The following is a 21,823-nucleotide window of genomic DNA, read 5'->3' as shown; positions in this document are numbered from 1 at the left end:
GCTGTGTGTAGACTAGAGGAAAATCAAAGAGGGAAGTCCTAAATCACAACGGTTAAAGGGGGGTGGGGGTGGGGTGGGGGGATAATAAAGACGTCACAAGCTTCAGACGTCACTGAGTCAGGAGACATGGTTCCTTTTACGCAGAGCGTGGTGACGTAATAGAGCCACAGGGGGCAGAGGAGCTGTCCCTGACTATGTATAGCAATGCTGAAGCCTCATCGGCAGTCAAAGAGGGGTGGGGGCTCGAAACATGTGCTGGCTGTAGCTAAAGACACATTTTAAGCCCATATAAGAATAGATTTTTAAAAAATATAAAACACATTTTCAAAATATCAATTAATGTGACTAATTAATGTTTTTACTTCTTGTCTTTGAATGAGTCGACTTTTTATATTCTTTGTTACTTTTTGTTTTTAGTTGTTGTTTTTTAAATAAACACTGATTAGTGGATTTATAGGTACATAATGTTTGCAGGTTGCCTTCCATTAAGAAATGTCCTTTCAAGGTCAGGAATGACACTTAGCTTTAAAGCTATATCTCTAGCTTCCGTGTTGCAGTGGGTGGGGTGTGTGCTGCAGAGATAAGAAGCCATCAGTCACAGGTCTGACTCTCCAACGGTGCTGCTGCATGTTGGAGCTATGAGAAGATGCTTGGATGTGATGTGCTTCAGCCTGCACTGATGCTCAGTGTATTGCAGTAGTGACATCATCATGTGGCTGCCCTGCCTCTCTGCACGTCCACCTCCTGTAGCCGTGGAAACATGGAGACGTGCAAACTCGGGGAAGTCTATGGAGGAGAGTGGCCGGTTATCGTGCGTAAGCCGCTTCCTCATTCAACTCACAACTCCCGTGCCCCCACTCCCATTTGCGCTCCCCTGTTGCCCCCTCCTCCGATTTGCTCCCCCCGCTTTCCTTTGCTTTCATGTCCTGGGTTCAGCCAATGGGAGTGCTCAGTGGGGGCAGGACAAAACAGAACCACCATTCCTGTGCCGAGCTGTTACATCTCCTCAGAGCTAACAGGGAGCTAGCAGCTCAGAGGGAGGAGGCACGGCCAAACCCAGCCTGTGTGTGTGTTTGTGTGTGTATGTGTGTGTGCCTGTCGCAGACTAGCAGGCAGGGCCACTGCTGCACGTTTGTTTCACCAGACTTTTTCCTTTTAACCTTGCCTTGACACAGTGCTCAGGTAAGGCCTGCTTCTGCTTCTACTTCAGGATAGAGCGGGATCAGCGTGAGGGGAAACTGAACAATCTTCTTTTCCCTTCTTCTTCACTGTCAAACCACCTCGTAGTAAGTGACAGCTCCCGAAGGACACGCAGACAGGATGATAGCGGCTCAGCTTCTGGCCTACTACTTCACCGAGTTGAAGGATGATCAACTCAAAAAGGTGAGCGATAGCAGCTTTAAACTGTTATGGTGGTCCTTTAATATTAGACTTCAGAGCTTTGTTATATCACAGCAGCCTAGTGTATACCCACAGACACCGGCGAACAGTGGCTGCATGCTGGGATCGAATCTGTGGGGTTTATCGTGTTGGGAGAAGAGGATGCACCATTTGGGAGTTACGGGAGGAGAAAGCCAGCACGATGCTTAATATTGATGTGGTGCATTTTCAGTTTGTTAGCAGTATTTGACACAGATGTCCTTGAGCAGGGCTGTGGTGATTGATCGTGGTGAAATGCAGACAGACCTCCATCACTGAGCTTTTCCGGAGCACTGGTTGCTATGGCATCTGAAGCAGACAGGTGTCTATGAAGGGTTGTTGGCAAAAGTCAAGATCTCCAAGATCCACGATTTTGTCCCCGACTGTCAGCGTCTTTTTTTCCCCCAGTCATTCATTTTTACTGTTTCACAGATGTTCTATCCCATTGCACTGTTGCCTTCTTAATTTCATTCCTCTTTTAGTCCATCGTGAAAACACATTTCAATTTTTTAGCCATCAGTGAAATCTGAGCCTGATTACAGCTTCTGGCTGCCCATATAAACTGACTCTGTGTTCAGAGCGAATTAGTGACTGAACAAACTGGTAAGATAACCCCAGGGAATAGGGGATACGGGTGAGGGCAGTCCGTGTAAGTGGGGGTGGGGTCAAATACTCACGACGTCATGTGTGATATCACAGTGCAGTAGCAACACGTGCCTCTGCTGAAGTAGGTTACTGGAACTACTGGGGTAAAAGCAATCCTTGAAAGGATGAAAGCTCTTAAACCATGCACATCCTGCAGGGGACACCGACACTGTAACCATATCAAGATAAGGAGTCAAATTTAGTGGCAGCTAGATTTACTATCTGTTATCCAAGTGTTGTAGTAGCTGGGTAGCCTTAGTGTGTAGACCTTTGGTGTTACCAGTATTCTTTGATTAACCATTTTTACAGGGTACAGGGAAGAGGTAGAGATTTGATCGGGTGTTCTTGTCTAATATTTTCATGTGTGTGCGGGTGCACGGGTATGTTGGTATGGGTATATATATATTTGTAGGTTGTGTATCCTTTGAGGTGTTAATGGGGTTATTGAAAATGTGTATATGTGTGTATGTGTATATATGTATGTATGGATAGAAAGAAACATATATGTATATATATAAAAAAAAGAAAAAAAAGAATAATAATTAAAAAAAAATACACGTGACATATAATGTAATTGCAAGGAGGTATTTCTGTAGTCTATAGATTACTAGATAGTGGAAAAGGGGTGGGATTAAATAAGCTCATGCTTCTTCCTGCTCCTTTTTGAACATGAAAGTTATTTGTAGTTGTGGTTGCTCGTTTTCTTTTTGTTTTGCTTTGTTTATTTGTCTCTTTTAATTCTATGTTGTTGTACTTTTTTTAACATGTTCAAAATAAAGATTCAATCAATCAATCAAAGGATCAGGCAAACAAACAAAATTTAATTTAAATCCGTAAGAATTCTGAAAAATCTTGATACAAAAACATGACAAAAGAAGGCATCACACAGATGCAGTTAAATAACATAAGAAAGAGACTGATAATAGATGCCATATTATAAGTGTCAGGAAAACTAAGAGTGAATAACTATACGAATTAACTGCATTTACATACAACGTTAAGAAGATTGGCCATGAAAAAAATCAGTATGTTACTTTATAAAGTATATATAGACAAACAACGAGTAGCTCGATGGGTAACAAATGTGTGGACTGTCTCGTGGCACAGAGCAGGTTTCAGGCGTGCGGGGTGCCCCATGGCATGCACTGTGATTATATAACAATAACAAAAACTGTCCTCTGTAAATCCTCCCAACAAGCATTTCATTCATTAGATGTGTTAACTGTGATATAACCATATAATGTAGCTATTATTAAAAAATGTTTTGTTGATAATTTAAATGTCCTAGAACTCCTGCCATGCCGTTAACTAATTCAAATGACACAAATCCATTATAAAATCCCTCCCAGGAAACCCCCATTGTTGTGTTTAAACCACGACAATACTAGTAGGCAGTGTTTACATGTGTTTGATTCATGTTAATTGATATGTGCTCAGCTTGCAAAACATTAGTGTCTCACAGATGTTTAGCAAGCATAAAACTTCCCTAACAACTTTTCTGTGCACCTATTCTTCAGATCGATAAGTACCTGTACTCCATGCGGTTCTCCGATGAGACGCTTAAGGACATCATGAACAGGTTCCGCAGGGAAATGGAGAATGGGCTCGAACGTGACACCAACCCCACCGCCACCGTGAAGATGCTGCCCACGTTCGTCAGGTCCATTCCTGATGGATCAGGTAGAGTGTGTATTAAGAGTCTCACAGAAATCACAGATTATTGAGAAAAGTGCTCTGATCAGCTCAAAAATATTATTATTAATTATTAATTGTGTAAGTGCCCAACAGTGCCCCCAAATGCTCAGTCATTGGCAGTTCATTTAATGAGTCAAACACATGGGTTTAAGCCTTTAAAGCTTAAAAATGCTTAAAAATTTGTAATAATATTTTAACAATATAAAAAATATCCGAAAGCTCAAAAATAATTCTGCATTTTAGAAGTCAAAATGGTTCAAAAATAAAGGAGCATTTCCACTATTTTGCAGAAGAAGCAGCAGCATTAATACCTCCTATTCACACACTGGTGACAAAATTTCATCCATACTTGTTGAAGGATGTGTTTGTTTCTATCTGACTGTGAAGAATGTGCTGATGTTAAAATTGTCACATAAGCCTCTTTGTGTTTGTGCTCTGGGTTCAAGCTAAATAGATTACTATTGTTTTAGGCCTGAGGCCAAACAGTCCAAACAGCCTCATCGCTCAGTGTAACGCACAAGCAGAAGAAAACCTCCTAATGTTACATTTAATTTAACTGAAACAGGATCTTCATCTAATCCAATCATATCTTTGTGTCAAATATTTATCTTTACTAGTCTGAGGACTGGCCTGTAACCAGCAAAAGGCCTTTAGTAAGACCATGCAACTAGTTTAAGATGTTACTTTTCTTATATTTTGGGGCTATACTGATAAAATAATAGAGGAACAGAATGAATATTCAGGATACTTTGACAGGCAGATTATTACAGATTATAAAAGATCATTTACTGGGAAACAAACCTCAAAAAGTAGAATTGATGACTAAATATTTGAATGTCCTTCTGCTGTTTTTGGTTTTATTCTTGTATTCAAGTCGAAAAATGAGAAACAAAAATGCAGAAATATACTTCAGGTATATCTTAGTTTTCCCGCAGACTGATGTCAGAACAAGGCAGCCGGACATTCCTGCCTTCTCGCACTATATATAGCCTAGGGTTTCAACATGAGGTGACAGGGATGAAGCAAAGTGCGAAGTTGAAGCTATGGTGATGGCAAAAAATAAATAAAACATTTTAAATCCATATAATGACAGTAGTGACAAACATGTTGGCAAGGTTGGTTGTCGTGATAAGAGAGATAAGTGAAAATCAATCCCATTCCTCTGTCTTGACTTTTTCCTCTGGAAAGGAAATTCACAAATGAACAGCTCAGACTGTAATCTTTACTGTGTAATAAGATTAGACTTGGTGTAAAACCTAACGAGAGATACAAATGTAGACAGACCAGCTTAGGATCTTCATCCTAAATCTCACAGATTCTGTTTTCACTCTGAGATATTAGTAGAAATACCTCAACAGAATTTATTGACTCATGACTCAAATTAAGCATGACTGCAGTGGTAATGACAGAGCGGACATATCTTATTACTAAAACGCATTTATGGGAATAATTAAAATGTATTTTAGAATCAAATGGCAGATAGAATCAAATAGAGTCAAATCTCTCAAAAAATAATAATAATTTAAAAACTGTAGACCATATTATGTTTCTTTTTTTTGCCAGTACTACAGACACCAGCCATGCCACAGATAAAGCCTTCTTTTATCAGTGATTAGATTACAACACTAGTTTTGACGAGCTTAGTTAAGAATTTTTGCATTAATTAAACGAAACAGCATCAACGCATTTGCATGCTAGCACTGAGAATATACAACGACATGGGTTATAAAAGAGCAAATGCTCTGCAGCAAATCACTAACACTTGTATGTCCAGCTCAGACACACATCTCATTCCAGTCAGGTCAAGAGGATTAATAGCTCAAGGCAGCAAACGTTACAGTCATGGCACGACTGTATCAATCAACAGTGTTTTGTTGGAGGGCAGCTGAACTTCTTAACTTAAAGGTTAAAACTCTTGAAAACAGATTTCAAGAAGAATAAATGAATGTAATTACCTGTAATATTGCGCATATAGGTCTATGTATTCATTTCAGAACAAACTTCACATTTTTTAATCAGAGAGGCTTTTTGTTGACATTATGCTTTTCTTTCTTTCTTTTTTTAATTTTATTCGGTGGGTTTCTTTATATATTTGATTCTAAGGACAGGCAGCATTCCAACCATAAGTAGGGAGTATGGAAAATAAACCTGAGGATGTGTTCCTCGTGTCTTTGTTGAGAAATGTTGATATAGATCTTTGTACTTTTGGCCAAGAGGGGAGTCATAATTCCAAACATTGTCTTTTGTTGATGCTACTACTACAGCATGTGCTTTGTGGTGGATGCCTGTAAAGCTCCTTTTCTCTTTTGGTGACATGCCAAGCTTGGGAATACTGATGGCCTTAGAGAGAATTAGCAGTGACAGCTTTAATAAAGTATCAAACATTCATTAATTTATAATCTGCCCTAAATTAAAATTAGAATATTATATTACATTTCTTAAAAAAGAAACACATTTTCACTTCCTTTGCTCGTAAAAACTGTCAAAAAACAACAATGCAAAACATAAATCTACCCAAAACTAACATTTGACCCTGGTAGCCCTACGTACAGTCTTTGGACCATCTATGAGTTGACGTCGGGTATTCAGGTAAGATCCAAAATAGACATAATATGGGGAAAATCTTCTGGTTTTTGTGTGTGTGTGTGTGGTTGGAATACACCAGAGGAAGGACTAGTTGCAACTGTCTGTCATGAATTGCAATTGAAAAAAAAATCACAAAACTCAAAAAGACTCTAATGTGTGACCACACTCTCAACCTGACAGAAAAGGGGGACTTCATAGCTCTGGACCTTGGAGGGTCGAACTTTCGGATCCTGCGTGTCAAAGTAACTCAAGACAAGAAGCAACCAGTTCAGATGGAGAGCCAGATCTACGAGACCCCTGATGACATTACCCATGGGAGTGGGGCACAGGTAACCAAAAATATACTTCTACCATTTTAAATGCACTAAACATTCTTGTTGTATTCTTCTTATTGAGCCTCTGTGAAAACATAGCTAAGAAGCAATCAGACATGTTGTTCTCGTGCTGTAATCCTTGTCACACCGATGTATCGTAATCACACTTAATTAAGAATATTCATTATTACTGTCTACACACCACACAAAGCAGTTATATTAAGGCCGACTCAACATTCAGTTTGTGTAAAATGATCTTTGTAACACTTGGGAATAATAAGAGCAACGTCAGAACCTACGCTGGCCAACAAAGGACTTGTAGACAGCTGGCGGCCGTGTTGTAACATGATAACCAAAACATGAAAGACTGTCTGAGGCGGTGTGATTGGTTTAGGCCATGACTTACACAGACAGAACAAGACAGATGCTGTTTAGTGAAATGCTGAACGGACAGCTGGTCAGAAGAAATGTAATGTGATATAACACAGGTTTGTTAACAAAGACGTGCATTTAGATTGTGACTTATTGTATAATATACAACTCTGTGAACAGTCTTCATTGGTATGATTTAAAAAATAATAATTCCATGCAAGTATACAATGAATAAAATGACTAATAAGAAAAAATTAAATAAAATAATAGTTTAAAAACATGCTAAGTCACAAGTCATGTCAATATGGGTAGATATCAGCTCTTTCCAGGATCTCATGATGATTTCTGATGCTTTACAGAAAGGCTTTTAACTGTCTGCAGAATCTTTTATGTTCTTTACATATTTGTTGAAGCATTTTCTAAGTTTCAGGGATATTTATGTAAACTGGAAATTGTACTTTAAGGATGCATTAACTTAAAATGATAAAGAAAATGTTACATTTGCGCCAAAATGTAGTTACATCACCTTGAAATTCTGTCTTTTTTGTGTGTCTGCAGCTCTTTGACCATGTTGCAGATTGCCTCGGTGACTTCATGGAGAAACAAAAAATCAAGGATAAAAAACTTCCTGTGGGATTCACGTTCTCTTTCCCGTGTGCCCAAACCAAACTAGATGAGGTAAACACGTCCAGTTTAAAGGACAACTGTACCATTAAACACGTCATCACTACAACCTCAACATGTGTGGCTTGTTTCTTTTGTTAATAGTTTTAGATCAATAGCTCAATAAAGCCCATAGAATGTAACAGTGTAAATTCATCAATGCATTATATTTTATTGTATTATTGTGTTAATATATTATAGATAACGTGTTTGGTGATGCCGTGACTGAAATAGCGATGGACATATATTTGAGATTGTCTTCGCCTGTCTTATAGTAAATTAAAGTTAGTCTTGTTTTTCAGGCTGTCTTATTAACATGGACAAAGAAGTTTAAAGCCAGTGGTGTAGAAGGCATGGACGTTGTGAAGCTTCTAAACAAAGCTATCAAGAAACGAGGGGTAGGTTTTTGTCTGTGGATTTCATTTGCAAACATGGATAAGACATCTGCCAGATGGCTCTTTTGAGTTAAACATAACCTTGTTTTCCCAGGACTATCAAGCAGACATCATGGCAGTGGTGAATGACACCACTGGCACTATGATGACTTGTGGATTTGACGATCAGCGCTGTGAAGTGGGAATCATTATAGGTAAAAACAAATGGATTTTTACCACTGCATTAGGCAAATACAAATGCCTGAGCCAATGACACTTTTAAAGTAGGGGGAAAAACACATCTTGTATTTCACATGATTTGATATGCCCCTTTTAAACAAATAGATCCTTTCCCCAGGCTTTAGAAAAGGTATTTAGCACCTTAAAGCCAACAAGTTTTAGTAACCAAGTGTACTTTAACAGTACTTCAAAACATCCCAGGATGTTGAGAATACATTTTTATATTAAAGTTCTAACCCAGAAGGGCAAAAGTCTCTCGTCCAAGCTTGGGCAAAAATCACACGAGGTCCAGAGCACTGTACAGAAGCATGTACACAGTTCTACATGTGGGGGCGCCAAATATTAGAGCTAAATAGCACACTGCATTCTGCTTTGAAGTGAAATAAGAGTTATGTCAGTTGTGCATCCTTTCAGGAACGGGAACAAATGCCTGCTACATGGAGGAACTGCGTCACATTGACCTGGTGGAAGGAGATGAAGGCCGGATGTGCATCAACACTGAATGGGGTGCTTTCGGGGATAATGGGTCCCTAGAGGACATCCGCACAGAGTTTGACCGTGAGATTGACAGAGGATCGATCAACCCAGGAAAACAATTGTAAGATTCCTTTCTTTTTTCTTTTTTTTTAAACTAAAGGAAGGTTTTGAAAGTTTAAATATCTCTCAGTAAGTTTACTTACTGTAGACTACGATAAGTACAATGCAAGTTAGTTTTTTAAGCTGTGCAGCCAAACAGTAAACGAACTGCATATAATACACAAAAGTATACCAGTATGCTTCACTTCTTTGGGACTAGTTCTCTTTGTTGTTACACATTGTGAAGTTACTGTACACACACCACTATAGATAAAATAGCTTTGTCCCTTCTAGTCTGCAGTGGACTGTAAATTAGACGAATAGAAATTGTAGCTGTGATACCTTATATGAAAACACTGTTGTGTTTCTTTCTGATTAGGTTTGAAAAGATGGCCAGTGGCATGTACATGGGAGAACTGGTACGACTCATCCTGGTCAAGATGGCCAAAGAGGGGCTGCTGTTTGAGGGACGAATAACCCCCGAGCTCCTGACGAGAGGAAAGATTGAGACGAAACATGTATCTGCAATTGAAAAGTGAGACATGAAGGAATAAAATAGTTTTTCCACTTCCATTCTTCAACAGAGGAGTTAAGACCTTTTTAATGTACAATACTTGTAATTTTAGGACTAAGGAAGGACTGAAGAAGTGCATGGAAATCCTGACAAGGCTCGGAGTGGAGCCCTCAGAAGAAGACTGTCTGGCTGTGCAGCACGTGTGCACCATCGTATCCTTCCGCTCAGCTAATCTAATATCTGCAAGTCTGGGAGCCATTCTATGTCGCCTAAAAGAGAATAAAGGAGTTGTGCGGCTTCGTACCACCGTCGGCATTGATGGCTCTCTGTACAAGATGCACCCTCAGTGAGTAGGCCATAAAATGGGGACTAAAGGGCGCTTTCCAGAGACGCACGTTTAGTTTGGATATTATGTACTCCAAAGAGACCTATGCAGCATAGAAAGGATGTACGCCAGATAATTCTTTGAGTGGCTTCAGATTCAGTCCTAAATGAAAAACTCCAGGTTTTGGTCTGTGTGGAAGTTCAGATCTGCTGAATTGTAAATTTCTAAAATCCTAAGTCACAGTTATCCTGTAATTGTGTAGTATTTTATATATTTCTGCAGTCTGAATACATAATTCTGATGAAAAATAGATTCTGACACATTCTAATACTCACTTGAAGACTCTGTTTTTCCTCACGAGGAATTCTTTTGCTCTCTGAACAGATATGCCCGTCGTCTGCACAAAACTGTGCGTCGCTTAGTCCCAGACTCGGATGTCCGTTTCCTGCTGTCCGAAAGCGGGAGTGGGAAAGGAGCAGCCATGGTGACAGCAGTGGCATACCGTTTAACCGAGCAGGCGCGCCACATTCAGCAGACTTTGGCAGAATTCCGGTTGAGCAAAAATCAGCTGTTAGAGGTAAAGAAAAGGATGAAGGTGGAGATCGAAAGAGGCCTGAAGAAGGACAGCCACAAGGACGCTACGGTCAAAATGTTGCCCACCTTTGTTCGAAGCACACCGGACGGAACAGGTAATCAAAATGAGACATACATAGATTTGTTTTTTTGTCAGCTCAGGTCCAAGTCAATCTCAACTATCATTCACGCCTGTCTATGTAATGGTAAATGGTAAACGGCCTGTATTTGTATAGCGCTTTTACTAGTCCCGCCTAGGGACCCCAAGGCGCTTTACACACCCAGTCATCCACCCAATCACACACTGGTGGAGGCAGCTACAGTTGTAGCCACAGCTGCCCTGGGGCAGAAGTGAGGCTGCCATATAGCGCCATCGGCCCTTCTGGCCAACACCAGTAGGCGGTAGGTGAAGTGTCTTGCCCAAGGACACAACGACCGAGACTGTCCGAGCCGGGGCTCGAACCGGCGACCTTCCGATCACAAGGCGAACTCCCAACTATGGTCGCCCTATATATGAAGGCCAAAGGAAAGTAATGCAGATTGAAATATCAATATCCTTGGATACTGTTTCGTGTGGTCTATAGTGAAACCATGTGTTATACTCGGGAGTGTATTACCTGTAAGAAGGCCACCATTGCATCAGGTAAAATTATTACGTGTTTGTAAAATACAATATCAGTATTTGGTGAAACAAACAGTTGCATTATTTACCACAATAAAAACAGCATTATCAATAATTAAAGCGAGTCTATATGTCATCTCAAAGTAACTACTAAACTACATAATGTATCATGAAACAATCAGTCACTATATGTTTGGTTTTTGGTAATAATGAAAGCAGCGCTTGTGCTAACACAAAAAGCACGAGTCAAGTTCACGGCACAAGGAGTCAAACAACAGGCTTCAGATATTTAAAAACCCAACAGCTGGACATGTTTACCCAGCACAAGCACTGCTTTTAATTATGTATCTACTTAGGTAGTGCGTGAGGTGGACTTTATGGATCTGCATGAAAGGATTTTCACAATCCAATAACCAGTAACAGTACAAATGGTTAGTTTATGCTATGCTGACTGAAGACACAGCTGACGTTTCCTAGATCTACGTGTTTCTTCCAAAAGGTTTTCTGAAAATAGGTGAATTACCAGACACAGAAGCACACACGAGTAAACGTTGGCCTCACCTTGATAAACTAGCACTACTTATCTGTGATGCCTAATGGCGATTAATACATGAAGGTTAACATTTAGACAAATACTTTAAGATTTAAAAGCCAATAATTCTGTGCCTTATATTTTGTCCCTAATTCTCTGTACCTGGCAGTCAAATATAATTGCTATTTTCAAGTTTTTTAACCATAGAGAGAACAATATTTATTCTAAATTATAACCAGTACAACAGATAAAACTTATTCAGAGGTTGTAGAAATATGTTTTGTGCCTTCTCATGCTAATTTCTTTGGCTTTTTTTAACAGAAAATGGTGATTTCCTTGCTCTGGACCTTGGAGGAACAAACTTCCGCGTGCTTCTGGTCAAGATTCGCAGTGGGAAAAGACGATCAGTGGAGATGCATAACAAAATCTATGCCATTCCCATAGAAGTCATGCAGGGCACAGGGGAAGAGGTCAGTTTTGCGTATTTGTTGCAGGAAACAGGAACAATAATCATGTTTAAATAATTCTCAGTCTTTAAAAACTGCTTATTCCATGAAAACAGATTAAACATTTAAAGCAATTTCTTCTCTTTTCCATCTTAATTTCTACATTTGAAACATGCAACGATCCAAATCCAAACCTGCATCGGTGCCATAAAGAATCTTTGTAACTCTCATGAAAAAAAACACCAAAAGCCATTAGCAGTCCTGACCTTTTCTTTCTATATGATGTCTCTTTCCAGCTTTTTGATCACATTGTGCACTGCATCTCTGATTTCCTGGACTACATGGGAATGAAAAGCGCTCGACTCCCACTGGGTTTCACTTTTTCGTTCCCCTGCCATCAGACCAGCCTGGATGCAGTATGTTCCCTTTTTCCTCAAAGCAAAAACTTTACGCTGCTATCAATCCAGCTACAACCAAATTACCAAGAAGGCAAAGCGTATTGTACACACGTAATGGACACATACTTAGTTAATAAGTCGTTTTTCTGTCATGTTTAGAGAATTGTGAAATGTTATTCAGTCAAATTAAACATTATTCTATTTTAAATCATTACTTATTGTTTTGTTATCTTCAGGGCATCCTTGTAACATGGACCAAAGGCTTCAAGGCCACAGACTGTGAGGGTGAAGATGTAGTGGAGCTTCTTCGGGAAGCAATCAAAAGGAAAGAGGTAATCACAGACCAGTTTAGTCACAACAACACGAACACTAGTTAATCCACTGGATTTGACAGAAAGCCCAAAGATGCCATTATTGTGAAAAGTTTGCAACTAAAAAAATATGCATAATTTAGTCAAAATGTGTTCAAATACCCTAAAACCAGTAAAATGGTTTCATTCAGTATTGTTAAAATGATCCCAAATTTAATAGTCATAAATGTATATTTTATACCTCTGACTGCTGCTTGGTTATTGTTACAAAGAACAGCAAAACAATAGTCTTTGTATGGGATATTTGGTGAGATAAAAAAGGCTTTGTGTAAGCTGCACCTTTGCATCCTGTATAATGTCACAGTTTGTCGCTCAGATTGTTGCTTCTTTAAAAGTGCCGTCCAGGTTCTGACTGACAGCACTCTGAGCTAATAAATGCTTGCCTTCAACGAGCCCCTCTAATCAGTGTCTTTTAAATAATGAAATTCAGCTATTTTAGAGCTTAACTGTTTTTTTTTATATTCACTTATCGACCCACTATTTAGAGAACTTTTGTTATTTTGGTCGTTTAAAATCTCATAATTTAAACTTTGTTTCATGAAAACGTTACAGAATAAGGAAGGGAAAGAATCTGGATATGTAACCTAACAGACCACCTCATTAAAAACCTTACAGTAAAGAAGATTGCACATCATATATGGATGATCTGATATCTTCGTGTTGGTGTTGTTCCCAGATCATCATGAAAATGTTGTTCCAGGTTCAACATTGCAAGTGACCAATCACATTATTGTGACGTTATTGTTTTGCGCACCAACCCATTTGTGCATTTATGAAATTCCAATGTTGCAAGGACAATATCAATTCTGCTTAGCGTTTATTAAAGGGTTAGGGTCAGGGTTAGGGTTAGGGTCCGTTGATCGGCGGACAAAGGCGGTTTCTCGCAGCTTAAGTACAGTTTTTTGTTTTATGCCGGTTTTTCCCGAAGTCGCAAAAGTATGACATCACAACATTCTGATTGGTCACTTGCAATGTTGATCCTGGAACAACCTTTAGTATGATGATCTGGGAACAACACCAACACGAGGATATCAGATCGTGCATCATATATTCACTCACCAACCACGTCACATGACCACATAGCTGCTAATCCCAGCATATAGGCATCTTTCCTGTGAACTGCAATTTTGCAGTTTCAGCATAAACACCCTTAACCCCACCTCATACTGTATAAACCTACAACAGAACAGTAAGCATATACAACAAATATGACTAATTACTCTCTCTAATAAATGACATTTTTATGAATACAGCTGAGTGTCACTGTTATATCTAGAAAATTCCTAATATCCACATGTTGCCACTTTTCAGTTTCACATATTAATTTTATTTTTTTAGATGGAGAATCCAGTAAGTATTAACCAAAGGTAAATCATTAACTAACAGGTAAAGCGGTGCGAGCCCGGACCTGTTTATTGTCCTTATAGCATGCAATAACACCCAGAGGACATGCAGCTAAGAGCAGAGGTCTGCCAGAGCTCCTGAGCCTTACAGCTCTTTGAAACTGCTTGTGTATTTTGTTGTTTCGCCTGTCTAGGAGTGTGGGTGAACCGCATTGTGCTCAGTGTGGCATTTAAGATGTTGCCAGGTGTGATATTGATTCATCTGTCAAAACAACCATCCAGCAATGTTTAGTGAAAAACATGGACTTAACGCTGCTTTAACATCATCTTGGAAAAGTCTTATGCAACAGTAACTACCTGCTTTTCTTTAGACTGCAGGGAAAAAAATCTATATGGCTATTAATATAAGTAAACACTTCAGTATCATGAGTATGTGAATTAAAAATGTAATGAATATATTCGGGGCATTCTGGACACGACTGATTTTTTGCACGACTGATTTTTTGAATTGAAATTTGTCTATAACATGGGAAGCATACACAAGTTCTTACTGCATTATACGTGCATGTAATATTGTTGTACTTTGATGTGTAAACAATAGTTCTTGTGATGTTTGTAGGAGTTTGAGCTGGATGTGGTTGCCATAGTGAATGACACAGTGGGGACGATGATGACCTGTGCATATGAGGAGCCCACATGTGAGGTGGGACTGATCGCAGGTGAGTGACACACAACCTATAGCAAAAATATCTTTTCTACAATTATCTTGCAAGGTTTATGTATGAAAAATGTAAGTAAATATTCATACAACAAAATGATATGTTTAAGTATTTATTTTTATTAAGCAAAACTACTTTTGTGTTATTGTGCACCTTAGCCCAATACTAATCTACAGTTAGAAAAGATTTGTTTTTTCAAAAACAAAAAAGAAATTTGGTAGTTCTTTTCAGATGTAACAGCCCTGGCTGTGTATACACTCAGGAACGGGCAGCAATGCTTGTTATATGGAAGAAATGAAGAACATTGAGATAGTGCCGGGTACTGAGGGTCGGATGTGTGTCAATATGGAGTGGGGGGCATTTGGAGACAATGGCTGTCTGGATGACATCAGGACAACATACGACCAGGCAGTGGATGAGAACTCACTCAACGAAGGCAAACAAAGGTTAGGATGCTGCTAGTACCCAACTATTTCACAAATAACAAAATAGCAACACCTGCCACAGTGCTATCCGGTCGTTAAGTCTGACGTCACTAGCCGTGTCTGGGCCTAAACTCCGCTGCAGGTCCATATATGAAACGATCACTATGGCATTACTGAGAGTTGAAAAACTGTCTAAAGTCTTTCATCTTTAATAAAATGATCAGCGTTCTGCTCTACCAGGTGTAACTGTCAGGGTTCCTGGGTCATCGACCCAGTGCTTTCCGTTTTGTTCATGTTCAGTTTATTTTGCCACTGCCTGTTTCACTTCCTGTTTGTTCCTGTGTCAGCTCGTCTCGTGCCATTAGCCAGATTATGTTCAGCTGTGTACTCACCGGTCTCTCATTATCATCCTCATCAGTCTGTGTATTTAAGTCTTCTGTTTCTACTCGTTCTTTGTCGTGTCATTGATGTTATGTTGTTGTTTCCGCCTGTGTTCAGTCAGCCATTCAGTCCGTCCTTCATTCATTCAGTCAGTTAGTCAGTCGTCCAGCCAGCCAGCCATTTCCTACCTCTGTTCTGTGTGTTCACCCCATCGACAATAAATCACCCGGCTTCACCTACCTGCGAGTCCTGCGTTTGGGTTCCTTCTTCCTCGCCTCCACTCCGCGACCCCTGACAGTAACAATTGAGTTTAACATCCAGGCATCCATGAAAACGGAATTTATGACATTTAACGGAGTTAGAAGTTAGCAGGAAGTTAGCTCGCTAGCTTCTATCTAAATACAATATAGCATGTCCTGACTGCGGGGTTTTGGAAACAAATTAAAACGTACAGCTCTGTTATCACTTCCAACATAAATGAAGACAGAAAACTAAACAGCAGTGACGTTTGTAGGGTTACTGAAGTTTGGCTAGCTGGTATATAATGATGTGCTACCTGACCGCTAGCGACACAGCTATGTTAGCATAATAGAAACAAGCTAACTTTTTTTCCACTCGATAAAAGTTAACGTGAGTGTTCTCGGTGGTCAGGAACAAATGTAATCGCATGGCAGGATGCTGTAAAAGGACCAAACTTCAGCCAGGAGAACAACTGAGATAATCCATCCACAATACGAGGTTAGTCATTCATATACTGCTGCATGGGCTGGGCTGTAGTTACATCCTAAGGTTTTAAAAACTGAGCTTAAATAAATGATTAGCGGTAATAAAAGCCGAGGGAGGTCAACAGTGATCACTGACTGTTTTAGGAGCTTTAGAAAGATAGAAAATACAAAACATTAAACATGTTAACAACACAAAAGCCATATTAAACGCAGACTACTTTAGGCCCGGAAGTAGGATTCGTCACGTCATCACTTAACGACCGGATACTCTCCCCCTCAACATCTTGGCCTGTTCAGTAATACTGAATCAAAGAGCAAACAGAAAAATATATTTAAAAGGAAAAAAAGAAAACAAATGGTATCTCTAGTTAATAGAGCATCTTTACAGCTTACTGACACAGCTGTGTTAATTCTTTTGCATCACAGATATGAGAAGATGTGCAGTGGAATGTATCTTGGTGAGATTGTACGGCAGATTTTGATTGATCTGACCAAGCGTGGCTTCCTGTTCCGGGGACAAATCTCAGAGACACTTAAAACCAGGGGCATCTTTGAGACAAAGTTTCTGTCACAGATAGAAAGGTGAGTGAATCGTTTCACACTAACATAATTTTTTTTGTAATTATGGGTTAGGGCTGTTTTAATGCTATCAAACAATCATTATATACAAACTGTTTATCCAGGAGCAGATGTTACAGAATTGTGGCGTCTACAAAATAGTCTGTCCTATTTAAAGGTGAAATTCACCCCAACTATGTTTTTGAGCATTCAATTCAAACATAACATTCAATTTCTTCAATTACTCATAAGTTGCACTAATAGAAGATAAAGAGCACATAAGTTGTGGTTACAGTCTTCAACCATTGCCGGTTTGGACTGATTTTCAACATTAGAGGGATCAGTTGCTTAAATAAAAAAAGATCAGTTTCTTCTCTCGTAGAACTGTTACTGAATGCAGCCACCTGTTATGCTCTAGGTGATCTATGCTATGACATGGATATTCTGACAAATGTGTAAAGTTTACAAAGTTGCGCACAGATGTCAAGCCAGGAGACAGAAAAGTGAATTCGGTACATTTACATTTACCACTCTTATCAAACATCAACAAGTTAATTCAAATAAAAGTTTAGCACCAGAAGTATTTTGTATTTAATAACTACAAAAGTATAAAATTAAATTATATAACTTATATAATTTTACACAGAACACTGTTTGCTTTATACACCTCCTAGCACACATAGGCTTCCACTGACATTTACAGAATATTATATATTATCTATCTTATGAATTTAGAACATCAGAATATCAGAAAAAGCTAATAGCACATAAGAAGTAGTCTATAATCAACCTCAGACAAAAAATGCACTTATTTTGTACTTAGTTTTTTACTTACAATATTATTGTGTGGGACAGTTTTTAATATTCTGCCCCTACAGAATACCTGCATAACCATGCAGAGGTTAAAAAAGTAATTTGTCTGATGCAGACTAATTTTCATACTGTAGCAAAATAAATGAAAACTGAAGTTAAGAAGAAAATGGTGAATACCAGAAGGCTAGAAAGAGTTAGTAGTACTGTAAAGTATCTGTGTTTATATAAAGCCTGTGGCTTAAACATGCAAAATGCTGGGAAATTAATAGTATGCCAGCATGAAAACATGGGATTAAGCTGAAGTATTCACCAAAAAGCAGTTTTTAATGAGTCACCACACCTAGGAATGATAAAGGAAGGGGGATGTGAGCACTTGAGCTTATGTGCTGTTTAAGCCTACCTTAGTCTCTGGGAACAGCTGTGAGGTATCCAATGACTTTCCTGCTGTTGGCTGACCTCTGACTCTCCCCCCTCCCACCACAGCGATCGTCTGGCCTTGCTGCAGGTCAGAGCGATCCTGCAGCAGCTGGGGCTCGACAGCACCTGTGATGACAGTATTATCGTCAAGGAGGTGTGCGGCACAGTGTCCCGCCGAGCAGCTCAACTGTGCGGAGCTGGAATGGCTGCAGTGGTGGACAAGATCCGTGAGAACAGAGGACTGGACCACCTGGATGTTACAGTGGGCGTGGATGGCACACTCTACAAGCTGCACCCACAGTAAGAGCTGGGATAGGAACACAATAGAGGGCATGTTTGTGTGAAAGGAGACCCGTTCATTTTAAAATGTTACTGTATTTCATCAGTCTGCAAAGAATTACCCAAGATTACCAAACTCACTGGCCTTACAGTAGCACTGAATTATTTATTCAGTCACTAGGATGGAAAAACATTCAAAAAGTGCTGAAGGACCTATATTCAACAAATATACTGGTCTTTTTTGACATTAAATAATGCATGTTAGACATTGAAAAGATAAAGCAAATTGTACGTTTGCAGATGTCCAGAATAAAAACAGCAGAAACTGTAATAAACATACTACAACCCATAAATAGCCAAGTATTAGTATGTTATAAATCAACTAAATGTACAATCTGTCTACATTTCTTAGCCTTAAAACACTTTGATCTGCTACCACTTGTGATTCTTTGTGAGGACGAATTACAACTGTACCAGTTTTTTATATAAAAGATTATTTTCTGAAAAAGTACCTCAAGGCTAACATCTTCATTTGGTTGTTTGTCGAGGGGACTACTGGGGGACTCTTATTAGGAGATAACTGCACCAATAAAAATCCAGAGGACCTCTTTTACCTCCCAGTCCACACCATCTCGATAGGCCCGAATGAACCTCCTCACACAACTCTGTGCTGCTTCTAGTTGTAAAGTTTGAATAATATGTGTGTCTGTCACCTATGCTGGAAAGCAACCGTCATTTCAAGTTCAGTAGCAAGCTGCCTCATAACCACTTCCTCTTGCTCTCTTTTCTTCAGTTTTTCTCGGATCTTCCAACAAACTGTGAAGGAACTCGCCCCCAAATGTGATGTCAACTTCCTGCTGTCTGAGGACGGCAGCGGTAAGGGAGCTGCCCTCATCACTGCCGTGGGCTGCCGCCAGAGGGAGCTGGATGCCCAGCAACACTGAGCAGCTCTGTCCCAATTGTCCACAAGAACTACCTGCTGCTCCACCATGACCTTCACGCACCGCACAGCCTACATCCATTTCCCCTTGGCAGCCGTGACTCCACCTGTGCCCGACTTGGTCCACCTACAGCCAGAGAGATATACTGCATGCAGAGAATTAAAACTCAGTATCTAAATATTTATTTATACTGCACCAGATGGTTTATTATTTCCGTGTTTGTACATTTTCCTCAATAGCTTGTCAAGAACCTGACAAATCTAAACTCCTTAGGTGTGCAATATTTCTGTACTACTAGTTTTATTTTTATATGAAGCCAGATATATAATTGTATTTATATAGCTCGGGCCAATTTGAATCCCAGAGGTCATCAAGATTTTTGCACCATAGACACAAGTAAATGTTTTTATATGAAAGTTACAGCAGCAACACGTCAATGTAACTTCCCATATGAAGGACCTTCTTGAAGCTGAATGAAGCCGATTGTTTTTAAAGGCTCCTTTGGTTGAGAAAAACCAGTTCCAAAAGGGCTCGTCGCAAAGGTTTGAATGCAAGAGTCACGGCTGTTAAAATCTCCCTCATTTTGTGTGCTACACGCTCACACAACGTGTTTGGCTACTAGCCCCTTTCTGTGTAACTGTCAGTGTAATTCACATATTCAAATATTCCTGCATCACCATACCATTTATTCCTCAAGAGCGGACATGGTAGAAAAAGCCCCAGAGATGTGTTAGCCCATCCTATTGCTATTCGTAAACTATTAAACTTTTGGTGTTGTGATTTATACCACTTCTACTCATTGTATGTGCAAACAATAAATGTTTATTGGGCCCCAAGAAGAGTGGACATAATGAGCGCTTTTGTGTGTATTTGTAGCTGAGTGTCAGTGTGTCTTACTGTATGACCTGTAGCTTCAATGTCCAAAGCTCTATGGAGACTGCATGCCTTACATCAACACAAAGGAGGTTACCGGATCATTTTCTTTCTTTTGCTCTATTTTTTTTTTAAACATCATTATAGATTTGTGATCGACGCAGTAAAAAGCAAATTCATTAAATTATATTTTGTTGTGGAGTAAAACCTGTGTCTCATTCTTTAGCTGTCAAGCGGGGCAGAACTTGAAATGCAGATGGTGAAGTTGGTAACAAGCTGACACATAAAAAGTGCATTAAGTTCACCATTCATCTGATACAAAGGAAGGGCTGTGCCTGTGCCATAGCTTGGTAATTATCAACTATATTGACTAGATGTGCTTAGAGCAGCTGGTCCTAGCACACTTTAAATCCTGTCTCCCCCCCACCCTGGACCCCCACCAATTCGCATACCGCCAGAACAGGAGCACAGAGGATGCAGTCTCCATCGCACTGCACTCTGTCCTCTCACAATTGGACAACAACAACACCTACACCAGAATGCTATTTATAGACCTCAGTTCAGCATTCAATACAATCCACCCCTCACAACTCATCAGGAAACTGACAGACCTGGGCATCATTTCCCTCGTCTGCAAATGGTTACTGGACTTCCTGACCAACCGCCCCCAACATGTCCGGCTGGATAACCGCTGCTCATCTACAATCACAATGAACACCGGTGTACCACAAGGCTGTGTGATGAGCCCTTTCCTCTACTCCCTCTTCACCCATGACTGCAGACCTGCCGATGGTTCTAACACCATCATTAAGTTTGCAGATGACACCACGGTGATTGGCCTCATCAGTGACAACGATGAGGCCGCCTACGGGGAGGAGACCAAGGAGCTCATCGTGGACTACAGGAGGAATGCTGACCCACATCCACCCATCCACATTAAGGGGACGGCTGTGGAGCGTGTGAGCAGCTTCCTGGGAGTCCACATCTCCGAGGATCTCATCTGGACGACCAACTGCTCCAAGCTGGTCAAGAAGGCTCACCAGCGCCTCTTCTTCTTGAGGACTCTGAGGAAGAACCACCTGTCCTCGGACATCCTGGTGAACTTCTATTGCTGCACCATCGAGAGCATCCTGACCAACTGTATAACAGTCTGGTACGGGAACTGCTCTGCCTCGGACCGGAAGGCGTTGCAGAGGGTTGTGAAAACTGCCCAGCGCATCATCGGAGCACCACTTCCTGCCATAAAGGACATCTACGGGAAGTGGTGTCTGAAAAGGGCGGGGAAAATCATCAAAGACCCCAGTCACCCATCACATGGACTCTTCACCCTCCTGCCCTCTGGGAGGCGCTACAGGAGCCTCCGGACTAAGACCACCAGGTACCGGAACAGCTTCTTCCCCACAGCTGTCAGACTCCTGAACTCTGCCTCCTGACATTTGACCCATGTTAAACTCATGGACTGGACATACACACACCCACAACCACCTACACACACAATGGACAACTGTACCCTCAAACAAACAATAATAACATGGACTGAACCACCACTCACAACCACTAGCACTTTATAGCCTCTGTAGAAATTATCCACATATCTCACTTATCTTAACTGCACTACTGTATAGTTCTGTGTAAATAATTATTCTGTACATACGATAATTTTTAAGTCTACAACTGTTTATTA

General features: G+C 40.1%; 1 protein-coding gene across 2 annotated transcripts; it reads left to right on the top strand.

Moving 5' to 3' along the window:
• The first annotated feature begins 986 nt into the window (after positions 1 to 986).
• LOC146517527 (hexokinase-1-like) lies at positions 987 to 20,346 on the top strand. 2 transcript variants are annotated; one of them, XM_085164337.1, is made up of 19 exons: positions 987 to 1,182; positions 1,288 to 1,383; positions 3,582 to 3,744; positions 6,526 to 6,674; positions 7,590 to 7,709; positions 7,997 to 8,092; positions 8,184 to 8,283; positions 8,723 to 8,906; positions 9,264 to 9,419; positions 9,511 to 9,744; positions 10,108 to 10,412; positions 11,772 to 11,920; positions 12,193 to 12,312; positions 12,531 to 12,626; positions 14,628 to 14,727; positions 14,990 to 15,173; positions 16,685 to 16,840; positions 18,113 to 18,346; positions 19,119 to 20,346. In XM_085164337.1, the coding sequence occupies exons 2-19, from the start codon at positions 1,321 to 1,323 to the stop codon at positions 19,267 to 19,269; spliced, it is 2,760 nt and encodes a 919-aa protein (XP_085020463.1). In that variant the 5' UTR covers positions 987 to 1,182; positions 1,288 to 1,320; the 3' UTR covers positions 19,270 to 20,346. The 2 variants fall into 2 exon arrangements, with proteins under 2 accessions (XP_085020463.1, XP_085020462.1); XM_085164336.1 differs by having other exon boundaries at positions 987 to 1,383.
• The last annotated feature ends 1,477 nt before the right edge of the window (positions 20,347 to 21,823 follow it).

The sequence above is a fragment of the Neolamprologus multifasciatus genome, chromosome 6, assembly GCF_963576455.1.
Source record: "Neolamprologus multifasciatus chromosome 6, fNeoMul1.2, whole genome shotgun sequence".
Classification (NCBI taxonomy): Eukaryota; Metazoa; Chordata; class Actinopteri; order Cichliformes; family Cichlidae; genus Neolamprologus; species Neolamprologus multifasciatus.
The sequence above is the reverse complement of the archived record's forward strand: the minus strand, read 5'-3'. Positions and strand labels throughout refer to the sequence as shown.